This window comes from Arachis ipaensis, chromosome B6 (assembly GCF_059453495.1).
Source record: "Arachis ipaensis isolate K30076 ecotype BB chromosome B6, ASM5945349v1, whole genome shotgun sequence".
In the NCBI taxonomy this organism is placed as follows: Eukaryota; Viridiplantae; Streptophyta; class Magnoliopsida; order Fabales; family Fabaceae; genus Arachis; species Arachis ipaensis.
The window spans coordinates 129,274,269-129,287,479 of record NC_142441.1 but is presented as its reverse complement, the minus strand read 5'-3'; the positions used below and the strand labels follow the sequence as shown (position 1 = coordinate 129,287,479).

At 29.1% G+C, this 13,211-nt stretch overlaps 2 protein-coding genes across 2 annotated transcripts; both read right to left on the bottom strand.

Moving 5' to 3' along the window:
- Positions 1-513: 513 nt before the first annotated feature.
- Positions 514-2,582, bottom strand: LOC107647332 (uncharacterized). Its single transcript, XM_016351413.2, has 5 exons — positions 2,561-2,582; positions 1,991-2,381; positions 1,697-1,889; positions 722-1,615; positions 514-594 (listed from the first exon to the last, which is right to left on the bottom strand). Exons 1-5 carry the CDS (start codon positions 2,580-2,582, stop codon positions 514-516), a joined length of 1,581 nt encoding a protein of 526 aa, XP_016206899.2.
- A 7,362-nt stretch (positions 2,583-9,944) lies between these two features.
- Positions 9,945-12,433, bottom strand: LOC107604910 (glyceraldehyde-3-phosphate dehydrogenase A, chloroplastic). The gene is made up of 5 exons (XM_016306624.3): positions 12,156-12,433; positions 11,931-12,053; positions 11,155-11,459; positions 10,742-10,986; positions 9,945-10,659 (listed from the first exon to the last, which is right to left on the bottom strand). The coding sequence occupies exons 1-5, from the start codon at positions 12,195-12,197 to the stop codon at positions 10,157-10,159; spliced, it is 1,218 nt and encodes a 405-aa protein (XP_016162110.1). The 5' UTR covers positions 12,198-12,433; the 3' UTR covers positions 9,945-10,156.
- Positions 12,434-13,211: the final 778 nt, after the last annotated feature.

Genomic DNA, 13,211 nt, shown 5'->3' with positions numbered 1-13,211 from the left:
GAATTGTGGTTATTCTGATTCCACTAGGTTGAAATCCAAAACTCAATAGTTGAATATAATCTTAGCGAGGACTAAGTAGGTGCTGATTGAACATAATCTAAGTGAGGACTTTTTTTGTTCCCAAACCAAAACTCATCCAAAATTACTGATAAAAGATCAGCATACTTACTACTGTAACTAATTTCATTTCATATTGGTAAAGACCATTTCTTTTTTGGAGTCAATGGTATGGAGAATGGATCCTCTCAATTGTTAAAAAAAATTGAGAATATAAAGTGTGATCTTTTAGTTCTTTATTGTTCTCTCTTTCATATTTAATTTTGGTCCCACTTATAAAATTAATGGTTAGAGATCACACTTTACTTCCTCAATTATTAAAAAAAATTGAAAGGATCCATTTCCAATGATATGGGCCTAAAAAAATATGTAAATAAATTATAATGTAAGATACATTACAAAAATATAGCGATAGAGAATATATATTTAAAGTACAAAAAACATGTGCACTTTTTACTAATGAAGTGGTACACGTCGATTCTTCATAGCATAAAATTTATCGATAATAGAATCGGTGTCAAATCTTTCAGCAATCTTCTTCTCAAATCAAAAGACAATTAGCAAGAAATTCATCTGCTATTTTGTTTCTGAGTCTATTCTTCACAATATTCATAGTTGAAAAAGATCTCTCAGTTGTAGCAGTTGAAACAGGGAGAGTTAATACCAAGCGAATCAAACGATCAATCAAAGGATATGTTAAAGACTTTCCTGTCTTCGTTAATCCTTGACATAACTCCGAAATTGTGCACAAGTTAGTTAACTCAACATGATTAGGAACATCAAATTCATAATGTTGAGTTTGCATTCTAATGTGAAATTTCTCTTGGTCACTGAAGTCACCTGGATAAAGCCGTTCTACTAATTCACATACTTTGTTGACATTGAAGAGCTTATAATGATCTCTGGGATCTAAAGTTGAATTTAAAGTAAGCAATTCCACCATATTATCATTGAATCTTCTATTAAACTCTTGCAACTGTGTATCAATTACAGCTAGAAATAAATTAATACGGTAATGATGCTCATCCACTAAAATTTGGTCAATAATTTTGCGAGTTCGGCCTCTTCTAGGAATATGTAATGCATTCATATCAAGAACTTCAACGTCATGTTTCTCACAAAATAATATAACTTCGTTTATGAAAGTCTCCCAACTTGATTCTCTCATTCGTTGGATTAAAGTTTTGGTAGTAGAAACCAGAATTAAAGCATTCAATATGTCTTGATTTTTTCGTTGCAAAGCTTGACAAAGATCATGACTAACTTCCAAAATATTTCTCATCAAATGCAAAACAAAGATAAATTCAAAGGATGTGATAGCATCATAAGCAGCACTAGCATCACCACGAGTGGAGAAATTACTTTCTTCAGTGCTTTTTTCAAGAACTTCACAAGTAGCATCAAACATGCATAGCAAGCTATATACAGAATTCAAATGAGAGCCACATCTAGTATCTCCAACTCTTTGCAAAGTACCAATTTGATTAAGTCCACTACCTGTTACAATTTGATCATTGGCAATTAAGTTTGTAACATTATTTGCTTGAGCAACCTTTAACTGACCATGACGTTTAGGAGAAATAATCACAACATTCACAATTAGGGTAAGTTTTCAAAAGAATTGATGAACATAACAAACTTCTTTAGTTGCAGAAACAAGTGCTAATTGTAATCGATGAGCAAGACAATGAATGTAATAAGCAAAAGGGCAATCTTTCAAAAATAGAGCTTGCAATCCATTCCATTCACCACGCATATTACTAGCTCTATCATACCCTTGTCCCCTAAGATTTTGAACATCAAATTTATGACGAGAAAAACTGATGAAATTTCTGTTTTCAATGTCAAAGAACACATATCAGAAATATGTATAAGATCAAAAAATCTTTCTTGAATATGACCGTGCTTGTCTACAAATCTCAAAATCACAGACATTTGTTCTCGTTTTGACTCATCTCTTACTTCATCAATAATTATACAAAATTTAGAATCACCAATTTCTTTTCGAATTGTTGTACCCACTTTTCTAGCAAAGATATGCAATATATCTTTTTGAACACCGAAAAATATATATTGAGCATTTTCAGGAGCATTTTTAAGGACAACATTATTAACATTCTGATTACATAAAACTAAAAGCTTAATTAACTCAATAAAATTTTCCCTATTCAAAGATTCAGAACTTTCATTGTCGCCTCTAAATGCACATGCTTGAAATGCAAGCCATCGAATAGCATCAATAAATGTCTTCAACTTTAAGTGGTTATTTGCAATAGTTTCATTACTATGCCTATCAAGAACTTTGTCTATATGCTTATAATCAACTATTAAATCATCACAAGATTTCACACATCAATTATGGGGAGAATTAGGAATAGAACCCTTGTGACATACAAATGCACAATTCACTCCATTATTTACTTTCTTCCAATTACTAAATCCGAACTCTGAAAATGCATTTTTTTCATCATTGCGAGCACCATAATGTTTACTAAACAAGTACCAAGGCAAACAACAAGCAACATCTTTTTCTAGGGAATATTCTAACCAACTTGAAAATTTCTTAAACCAAGAAGATTGAAAATATCGACGGTGATTGTTATTACCAGAAGTTGGATAGCTAATATTTGTTGTTGGTATGGCCCAGCTATTATGTATGCTCTACGATTATGTATGCTCTACGAATCTTATCATGTTCATTGACATTATACTGCCAAATTGGACGTCGCTTTTTTGGATCCCTTTCTAGTAAAGAGATATCAACATCTCTTTCTAATCTTGGAACTTTGACTTCATGTTGATGTGTATTTTGAGTAAGATTAGAGAGTTCATTTACTTGAACTTCTTGTGAAATAAGATTAGATGGTTGACTTGTTTGAACTCCAACATTATCAGTAACTTTTCTCTTAAAAATTGTATCAATTTTACTTTGCTTTCTCATCATAAAATGTTCTAGTTTCTTTTTACTTAAAAAAAAATCAAATAAGTATATACTCACATGAATAAATAAAATCTAAATATTTTTTATTAATTAAACATCAAAAACAAATTAACAATATTTTTTCACTGAATTGCTATTAATTTCACTAAAAAAGAATTAAAAAAACTACTAGACGTACAGCATCAATGGAATAGAATTCAAAGTGATTTGCTCACAGTGGCATTTGCTCAAAAACTACTAGTACTAGGCGTACAATGTTTATAAAAATAATAATTTCATTGTTAAAGTTATTTAAAAATAACAGTAGATGTTTAAATATTAAAAATGATTTCATAATTGTTAAAACTTAAAATATCTTTGTTAATTTTCTATCCTCTATAGAATATGAATCTAAATCTAAATAAAATTTAAATTAAATAGTGGCAACGGGCAAGCTTTAAACAAAAATGTTTATTTTGGCTATACACAGAGATATATCAATAAGAATAATAAAGTGCATAGTAACTGTTTAAGATATATAATCTCTAAAGAATTTAAAATTTAAAATATATAATAAAATGTACCTTATAGTTGTTATAGTTGTACCGTTGTGACACTTGACAACGGTCTGTGACTCAGTTGAGTGGAGAGCATGAGCTCGTGGCTATGGGCTATGGCTTCAATTTCAAAAGAATACTAAACATCAAAAGGAATAAGGGAAGAAAGATAATGTAGTGTTTCTGTTTAGCCAATTAAAGATTTAAAAAAATTTTAAAAATTATTATATTTTATTGGGTTGGGCTTCCTAAATTTTACTACTAATTTTTTTTTTAAAAAAGTTGGGACCAGCTTTCACTTGCCCCATGTATCCGTCCCTGGTTATGTCACGGTCACAATGCTATTTGCCACGTGTTTGATCATGCCACGTGTCACAATGTTATTTATCTACGTGTCATATACTATGTTATTATTACATATGCACTAAATTGGTCTCTTATTTTGCATCAAATGACTCATTTTAGTCTTTAAAATTGAATGTCATGCATCAAATTAATTCTTTCATCAGTTTTTTTTCTTTTTTTTTTTTGTAAATTTAAAATTTTTAATATTTTTTTATACACTAATTTTAATTACATTTCTTATTATACAATTTTTTATAATAAATTTTTTAATTAATAATTTTAACTTGTATCATTAGAGCACATGTTAACTAAATCCAAAACTTTATTATTGCTTTTTGTATTTATTTGTATCTGTTTTAGTACTGTTCAAGTCATGTGTACAATAAGTATTTGTATTAATTAATAGTGTAATATATGAAAAGACTACCTAACTAAGCTATAGATAAAATGAATTATTATAATCGACAATATAAATTTATCTTATTGAGAAGTCAATTATATAGGGAATCGAACATTCTTAAAACGGATGGTAATAATGAATTTATATTAGTTAACAAGTGTAAGACCCCTAATTTTAAAAAGTTATTAAATAAATTAAAAATCTAAATATTTAAAATTAAGGCATAGAAAATATTCACTATTTTTCAATTATAAGAACTCTAAATAATAAATAAGAATTTACTCAACTTATATATAAAAGTCTCTAAAAATATTTTTTTAAATAAATATAATAGATCATAAATAATTTATTTAATAACTTTTTAAAATTAGGGGTCTTACAACAAGTATCTTATCAAGTATTCTTAAAATATTTATTAAGATGTTAAATATTAAAAAATTTGTATAAAGAAATATTATTATACTCTTACTTACACTTTTTACTAAATCAATATCAATATCTTATATAATTCTTTTAATAAAATATTATAAAAAATTTTTGTATAATTAAAACTAAAATTTTAAAAATATTTTATATAAACACTTGTATTTAAATAACTTGTTAAAAGATAAAATTAAAATGAGTGTATTCAAAGATATTAAAAATTTTGAATTTATAAAAAAAAGAGAAAAAACTGATGAAGGAACTAATTTAGTGCACGACATTTAATTTCAGGGATTAAAATGAGTCATTTGATGCAAAATAAGAGACCAATTCGATGCATATGTAACGATAACAAAGTGGATGACACGTGGACAAATTATATTGTGACACGTGGCATAACCATCCATGTCAAGATGTTATGTGTCGCTGACCGACACGTCATCGTATCGTTACACGTGACCAAACCCTAAGGTGACACATGTCACTAGAGGTCTATGTCAGCGCGTCGTTAACGAAAAACGGGTCAGGAACTAATATGGTGTAATTTTTTCAATCTCAGAGATGTAATTGATGCAATTGAAATTTCACAGACAATTTTAATACATAACGTCAATCTCAAAAACCACTTAAAGGATTTAGTTAGATAAGGTTTAAGTGTTAGACCAACTTTATTCAATTAACTCGCACTTTTAATTAATACAAAAAAAAAAAAAAACTCGCACTCTTAATTCGTAACGTGTATGTTCATAAAAATATGTATATATAATGTATACTATTACTTTTGTACAAGTATTTAATATTAGAGTAAAGTATTATTTATTTATTTTGATCTCAAAAATTTTTAAACAGATTTAATATTCTCTTGTCACTAACCAAAGTGACATAGATGTTAATAACGTTACTCGTTAAGTCATATCTTGTTTCATGTGTTAAAAAAATATAATTAAAATCTTTTTATAATACTTCTCTTCAATTTTTTTTTGGGAAAAAGATAGATAAGTCCCTGACTTTTTAAATTTTTGACAAATACATCTCTGACAAAATTTAAATACAAAAAAGTCCTTGACTTTAACAAACGGAGGACAATTTAGTCCTTCCGTCTATTTGCCTCTCATACACCAAACGGAATTGGCTGACGTGGCTAAAACGATGTCCAGGTGTCCGTTACGGTGCCACGCTGGAAGGGGAATAAAGTTTGAAGGACAAATAAGTCCTTGACGTCATGTTACAAATAAAGTTCGAAGGACAAATAGGTCCTTGAGAATTTTTTTTTCATTATGCTTCTATTATGAGAATTTTGTTTATAAAATTATGCTTGTATTTTGAAATCTAGTTAACTTGTTGTATTCTGCAATTTAAATTATTTGTATTAAAATTACAGAAATTGGACTTGTTCTGTTTCTACTTTTTTTTTTCTTAAATTGCATTAGTTCAAATTTAGTGCATTTGTGTATTATATTAGAATTTGTTAAATTGCATTAGTTCAGTTTTTATCATACTAGTGGCATTAGTTAGCATCATTTCATTTATGCATCAAGTTAGCATTAATTCATTTGTGCATCATTCATGTATTAAGTTAGTATTAGTGCATTTGTGTATTATATTAGAACTAGTATTTTTATCAATAATAACATTACGAGAATAATTTTTTTTTAAATTATAGTTCACTTTGTTCTAACAGTATAAATTATGCATGACACAAAAAATTTATAAAATCAAACTACTTTTACAAAAAAGTCGTAAGTTGACAAAAGTTTTCGACTAAGAAGATCAAGATATCTGCAGATAAAAAAATTAAATAATAAGTTTTTTAATTATTATTTTTATATGAAAAAGTCTAATTTTTTATTAATAATTAATTTTAACATTCGTTATCTAAAATTTAAAATAATTTAATGTGTATACTTTTACATTTAAAATATTTTAATTGTAAAAAAATATCGAATGACATATTTTGATTTGTTAAATTACTAATATAAAATATAATTATATATAGAGTAAAAATAGTAGAGAAAAATATAAAAATGGAGAGAGGTAGATGAGAGAATTTAGGAAAGAAATTTATTAATTTTGAAAAAAAATCTCAAGGACCTATTTGTCCTTTGAACTTTATTTGTAAAATGACGTCAAGGACTTATTTGTCCTTCAAACTTTATTTTCCTTCCAGCGTGGCACCGTAACGGACACCTGGACACCGTTTCAGCCACGTCAGCCAGTTCCGTTTGGTGTATGAGAGGCAAATAGACGAAAGGACTAAATTGTCATCCGTTTGTTAAAGTCAGGGACTTTTTTGTATTTAAATTTTGTCAGGGATGTATTTGTCAAAAATTTAAAAAGTCAGGAACCTATATGTCTTTTTCCCCTTTTTTGTACAAAATTTTAAATGAGAAAATACTCAGTTTGGTCCCTGAAGTTACACTCGAGCCTCAATTTAGTCCTTGAAGTTTCAATTGCCTCAATTTAGTCCCTGAACTTTTTAAATTTTAATCATGTTAGTCCCTAAAGTGGTTTTCGTCACAGAGTTCATTGAAAAGTTTGGGGACTAAATTGAGGCAATTAAAACTTTAAGGACTAAATTGAGGCTCGAGTGTAACTTTAGGGACCAAATTGAGTATTATCTCATTTTAAATCTTAATCATCAATTATCAACGCTTCAAAATCAAAGAAAAATTTTTTATATTAGTGATTGTTAATTGATTTATTTTACTTATATACTGAAATTGAATGTTATTAATAGATAATTTAGATATATATAAATATTATATTAATAATATTTCTATAATTTAAGTATAAATACGATATTCTAAGAGTAATCTCATGTATATTTTTACTAGGATAAAAAATTATGCATTCTAATTTATTAGAATCATAAATTATACTTTTTAAGAAAAAAAATATTTGATATAGTTTCATATAAAAAATTGTATATATATATATATATATATATTCATGACTAATAGAAAAATAAATTAAATTTTTTACAAATATTATTGACTCTTTAATATATAAATTATTTAAAATTAAAATGAAAAAAATTTAAATATTTTAATCTAAAATTCCTTTTTTCAAATTTTAAGCACTAAATTTTAAGGTATTAGATACCGTACTGTGTTGGCATAATTTAAATAATTAGCATCATATAATTAAGAAAGAGTAATATTATATAGTAAATAAATATTATTATTTTTTATTAATATTTAATTAATAATTTATATTTATATATATTTTTTATATATAAAAATCATATAATTTGTACATATATATTCTTAAAATTTTATATATATAAATTAATATAATTTATATTTATATTTTTTAAATTTTATATACATAAATTAATAAAATTTATTTATTAAAATAATTAATTTAATATTTATACTGATAAAAAATATTAAAAATTGTGAAACTCAAACATTTTTTATTAAAAAATAAAGATATATCTTTTAAAATCTTTTTATTTATATTCTTTTGTGATTTAACTCCAACAGATAATTAAATTTACTTTCTCTCTTTATAAATTAATTCCTATTCCTTTCTGAAATCAAATGATGATTTTTGCAATCAATCAACTGGTCTTCTCTTTTGAACAATTAAATTATTCATCTCCTACTACCAACAAGGATGGGGGAGAAGGGCAGCGTGAAGGATCATCGCGGTGACGACAGCAACATGGGCGAAGGGAGTGAACAGTGACGCAGGCTGCGATTCGAAGGCAGAAGCAAAAGGGACAACATCAACTTCACTGATGATCAACAGCTTTACCCCTCCCTGTTTTGTTCTTTCCTCTTTTCTTTTCTTTTAAAAAAAAAAAAGATTATTGAAATAAAACAATGATTCAATGAATAAAAGAAGAGGCCCTTTGTTTGGATTGATTTTTCTTTTTCTTTTTTTGTTTTTTGTTTTGATATATGGTTAAAAGAAAAATAATGATAGTGTTATGTATATGTTTCTACTGCAATTACATGAAGAAAAGTATGAAATTGAAAGGCGGAAGAAGATTCAGTTTGAGAAGTAATTAATTTATGAAATTAAAAAGTAAATTTGATTATATTTTTGGGGTCAAATCACAAAAAGTAGAAATTTAAAGGTTTAATAAAAGGAAGCTACTTAGATAAAAATGTTAAAAATATTTTTTTTAAATATTTTTTAATAATTAAAATTTAACACATAATTAATTAAATTGTGATATTATTTTTAAAATTAGATTGGACAAATAAGTTTAGCCAAAAAATTAATAATTAAATTTTAAATCGGTCTAAATTAATATTTTTTTATAAAGAATAACTAAAATACTCAATATATATATATATATATATATATATTGAAAATTCTAAATCCTAACCCTATGACGATAGAGAAGAAAAGGGATAGACTTTAGAATTCTTAAAATTAATATATATAATAAGAGTATTTTAGTCATTTTCTATAATAAGGGTATTGTAGTTATTTTTTATAAAAAATAATATTAATTTAGACTGGTTCAAAATTTTATTCATCATTTTTCGGTCAAATTAATTTATTTAGCCTAATTTTGACAAAAAATAATACGATTTAATCGATTATATATATTAAATTTTAATTATTAAAAAATCTCTTTAAAAAAAGACATTTTAAACATCTTTATCGGAATGGCTCCTTAAAAAAATGTTTAATTATCTTTTAATAACATGGCAATAAATTGACATATGGTACAATTAAATTGAACTAACAAAGTAGAATATTTAATACCTTTTAAATTGCTTAGGAATGTGAGCAACAACTAAATTTAAACTATAAATTCTATATCCCAATAATATATAAATAAAGTTTTAATATTGATAAAAAAATTGACTTTTATTATTTTTTATTTTATTGTATCTTTTAGTTAAATGATGTCATATTATTTGTGAAAATTGTTGACAATTAGCAAAAAGATATGTAAAATTGTAAACAATCTATTGCGCCATTGTTTTTCTCGGTATGGCTAGAAGAAATTTTTTACATTTATATTACAAACTTCAGATTGATATGGCTATGTTTTTTTTTATGGTATTTGCATGGTGAAATATTTCTTATTTAATTTTAAAGTTAGCTACCTTTGGGCTTAATCCTCTCTAAATTACCAAAAAAAAAAAGTTAGCTACCTTTTGAAGTTGCATCAGTCTAACTCAATATTAATAGTTTAATATCCACCTGTAGTGAGACTATACTTTATGGCGTCATTTAACGTTAATCTTCTGAAATTTGGAGCAAGCTTTTAAATAACTTTTAGAGTTGAAGGCAAGAATTTTTATTGCACAATAAGAGGCAATCAAAAGAGAAAATTGATGGTTCTATTTCTCGGTACAAGGCACAAAGCTGAAAAATGAAGCTTAACAAGTGTAGTGGTAATAGTAGTAATAATCATACAAAATTACATATAATTAACAATTATTATTATTATTGTTGGTTTTTACCGGCTAACTTTGACTTTGACTTTCACTTCCAGCTGTTTGCAACAATGTCAGCCAAATCCACAACCCTTTGTGAGTAACCCCACTCATTATCATACCAAGCAATAACCTTCACCATGTCATCACCCATGACCATGGTCAACGAAGAGTCAACGGTAGATGAAACGTCGGTGCACCTGAAATCAACGGAGACAAGTGGTTCATCACACACTGAGAGGATGCCGTTAAGCTCCTTCTCCGCGCTCTCTCTGAACGCAGCGTTGACTTCCTCCGCGAACGTCTTCTTTGACACCTGAACAACGAGGTCAACGACGGACACGTTTGGCGTTGGTACACGCAATGCAATTCCGTTCAGCTTTCCCTTAAGTGTCGGCAACACAAGCGCCACCGCCTTGGCCGCTCCGGTTGAGGTCGGCACGATGTTCAGCGCTGCCGCCCTCGCGCGCCTGAGGTCGCGGTGGCTGGCGTCAAGAAGCCTTTGGTCTCCGGTGTAGGAGTGAGTGGTGGTCATGGTTCCCTTGATGATACCTGCCACGTCACGTGTCACGTGGGAGTTAGTTTAATTTTCTGTTACAGATAAGAATGTTGTAGAGCCCAAATGGTGAATTACCGAATTTCTGGTCAAGGACCTTGACGAAGGGAGCAAGGCAGTTAGTGGTGCAAGAAGCGTTGCTGATGATGGGTTCGTCTGGGCTGTAAGCATCAGCATTGACACCAACTACATAGGTTGGGATGTCACCTTTGCCTGGGGCTGTGATCAGTACCTTCTTGGCTCCCGCCTGAATGTGCTTCCCTGCACCTTCTCTGTCCACGAACACCCCAGTTCCTTCAATCACCAAGTCAACTCCCAATTCCCTGCACAAATCAATCAATATTAATAATTTCAAACTAAACTTGTGATTTTCATTCTAATTTGAAACTCTGTTTGTAAATTGTAATTAGCATAAGCAGTTATAGTAATTTCAGTTTATTTGGTTTTGGTAATAATTAAGCGCTTAACGTCAAAGAGGTAGAAAAGCTTACTTCCAGGGAAGGTTAGCAGGGTTGCGGTTGGAGACAACTTTGATGACCTTTCCGTCAACGGAGATGGCATCCTCACCGACAGGCTTAACGTCGGCGTCGAATATGCCAAGGGTGGAGTCATACTTGAGAAGGTGAGAGGCCTGCTTGACGCCTCCGGTGTCATTGATGGCAATGACATCCAGAGGAGAGTCTTTGCGGCCGTGCCAGCACCTCAAGAAGTTCCTTCCAATCCTGCCAAAACCGTTTATGGCCACCTTCAGCTTCGCTTCCGTCACACCTTTCCTGTATCCTCCACTGCTTCCAACCTGAAGCAATTAACACCTCATTACTGAATCCAGTTTTCTTTTCTTTCAAACAATTCTTCTAACAACTCATCACATACTTCCCCTTCCTCTATATGATTCTCTAGAGACTATGTGATGACTGAATCTTCTTTTTTGGTACAGACTATCCCCTGTTTGGTTCTCTAGCGAAGAAAGAAAGTGCAATAATCTGATAATCATGTACCAAAGTGTGTATTTAGGGTCCAAACCCATGATCTAACATTAATGTCACATAAATATATAGATGTATGATGAGTTAAATATTAACAATCTAAATATTAATTTGTACACACTTTTTGGACACCTTGAAGTAGAGTACATCACGGTGTAAATCTTCTTTTCTTTCCTTTTCCATTTTATGTATCAAAACAAGTATACATACATTGTAGTAGAAAATAGCTAATTTATTCATATAAAGCATTAATTATTTGAAAGAAATGTATATACACTTACTGCAGATGTCTGGAATGAAATGATAGAGTGGAAGTCATCTGAAGTCTTCCTAGAGAAAGGAAGGTAGCTAGATGATGAGTTGCGGAGGCCAGAGAATTCAGAGAACCCCTTCCCACCATTTCCCTGACATAAAAAAAAATCAAACAAAAAACTTTAGCATAAAAATAATGTTACTACTACTACAACAACCAGTAATAGTAATACATAATAGTATGTTGATTGAACCTGAAGAGCTGGTTTGGCTACAGAAAGTGTAGCCGAAGCCATAGTGAAGGTGTAGTAGTAGTAGTTGTAGTGGTGGTAGAGCTTTGAAGAAAAAATGGTGAATGAGGTTTCATGATATTGTGAGTTGTTAAGTTTAATAAGCGCCAAAGAGAAAGGGTGAGCGTGGATGTGTGGTTGTGACACATGAGGATGAGATTATGGATAGCACTCTCACTCTATTGAATGGTTCTGATTGGTTCTTCTCTCACTTGTGTTTCTCACTTGTGGGTTGTGGCTTCAATCATCATATGGCTACCGTGCATTTTCTTACACAAGGCATGTGTGTACATTTTCATTCCTCCTATTCATGGTTCTTTGGGCTTCACCCTTTAATTTTTTTAATGTGGGCCAGATTATGGGTACTTGCATGAGTGGATACTAATAGATACATACACACTTATTTGTGTTTTTTCAAGAGAGGGAAAAAAAGGGATTGAGATTTTGGACCTTAGAAGAAGGATAGGGAAATGGGAAAAAATGTGATAACTCTGTTCAATTGGACATTTTATAGAAATAAATTTGAACAAAGGAAAAAATATATAATTTATATGTCTTCTTAGTGTGAAAAACTGAAAATATTTTATACATATGACTAATAATGTATTCTCCTAATTTAGTGTTCAACATTTGTGTGTACTCTTTATTCTAGATTGGAAACAAGGTTAGGTTATGCTTCCTAACTGTTTACTGTTTATGTGGAAGAAATATACGTAGCATTGGATTGTCTCACTTCGTAATAAAACATCATGAAAGATTTAAACATAGGAAAAATTCAAGTGTAGATAGAATATCGATGTTTCAATATTTTTAATGGTTGATTTTAATTAATATATATTATATATATTTTTTATAATAGAGATCGACGATGGTGTTTCAGGTATACTTGAAACTCTTTCTTAAACATAGTATATAAATTTAGAAGAGTGTTAGGATCAGCAAATTTTTGTAATTTATAGCTATCAATTAGTCATTATTAGTATTTTTAATGGTGTAAAATTATATCTAATAATATATTAT

Coding starts and splice junctions, on each gene's coding strand:
- LOC107647332 (XM_016351413.2), bottom strand. CDS start 2,582: ATGTTGCTTGTTGTTTGCCTTG. Junction 1,890..1,990: donor GAGTCAAAACGAGAACAAAT/GTCTGTGATTTT, acceptor CATTGAAAACAG/AAATTTCATCAGTTTTTCTC. Junction 595..721: donor TTGATCGTTTGATTCGCTTG/GTATTAACTCTC, acceptor TGATTTGAGAAG/AAGATTGCTGAAAGATTTGA.
- LOC107604910 (XM_016306624.3), bottom strand. CDS start 12,197: ATGGCTTCGGCTACACTTTCTGTAGCCAAACCAGCTCTTCAG. Junction 11,460..11,930: donor TTTCATTCCAGACATCTGCA/GTAAGTGTATAT, acceptor TAATTGCTTCAG/GTTGGAAGCAGTGGAGGATA. Junction 10,660..10,741: donor GGTCCTTGACCAGAAATTCG/GTAATTCACCAT, acceptor GTGACGTGGCAG/GTATCATCAAGGGAACCATG.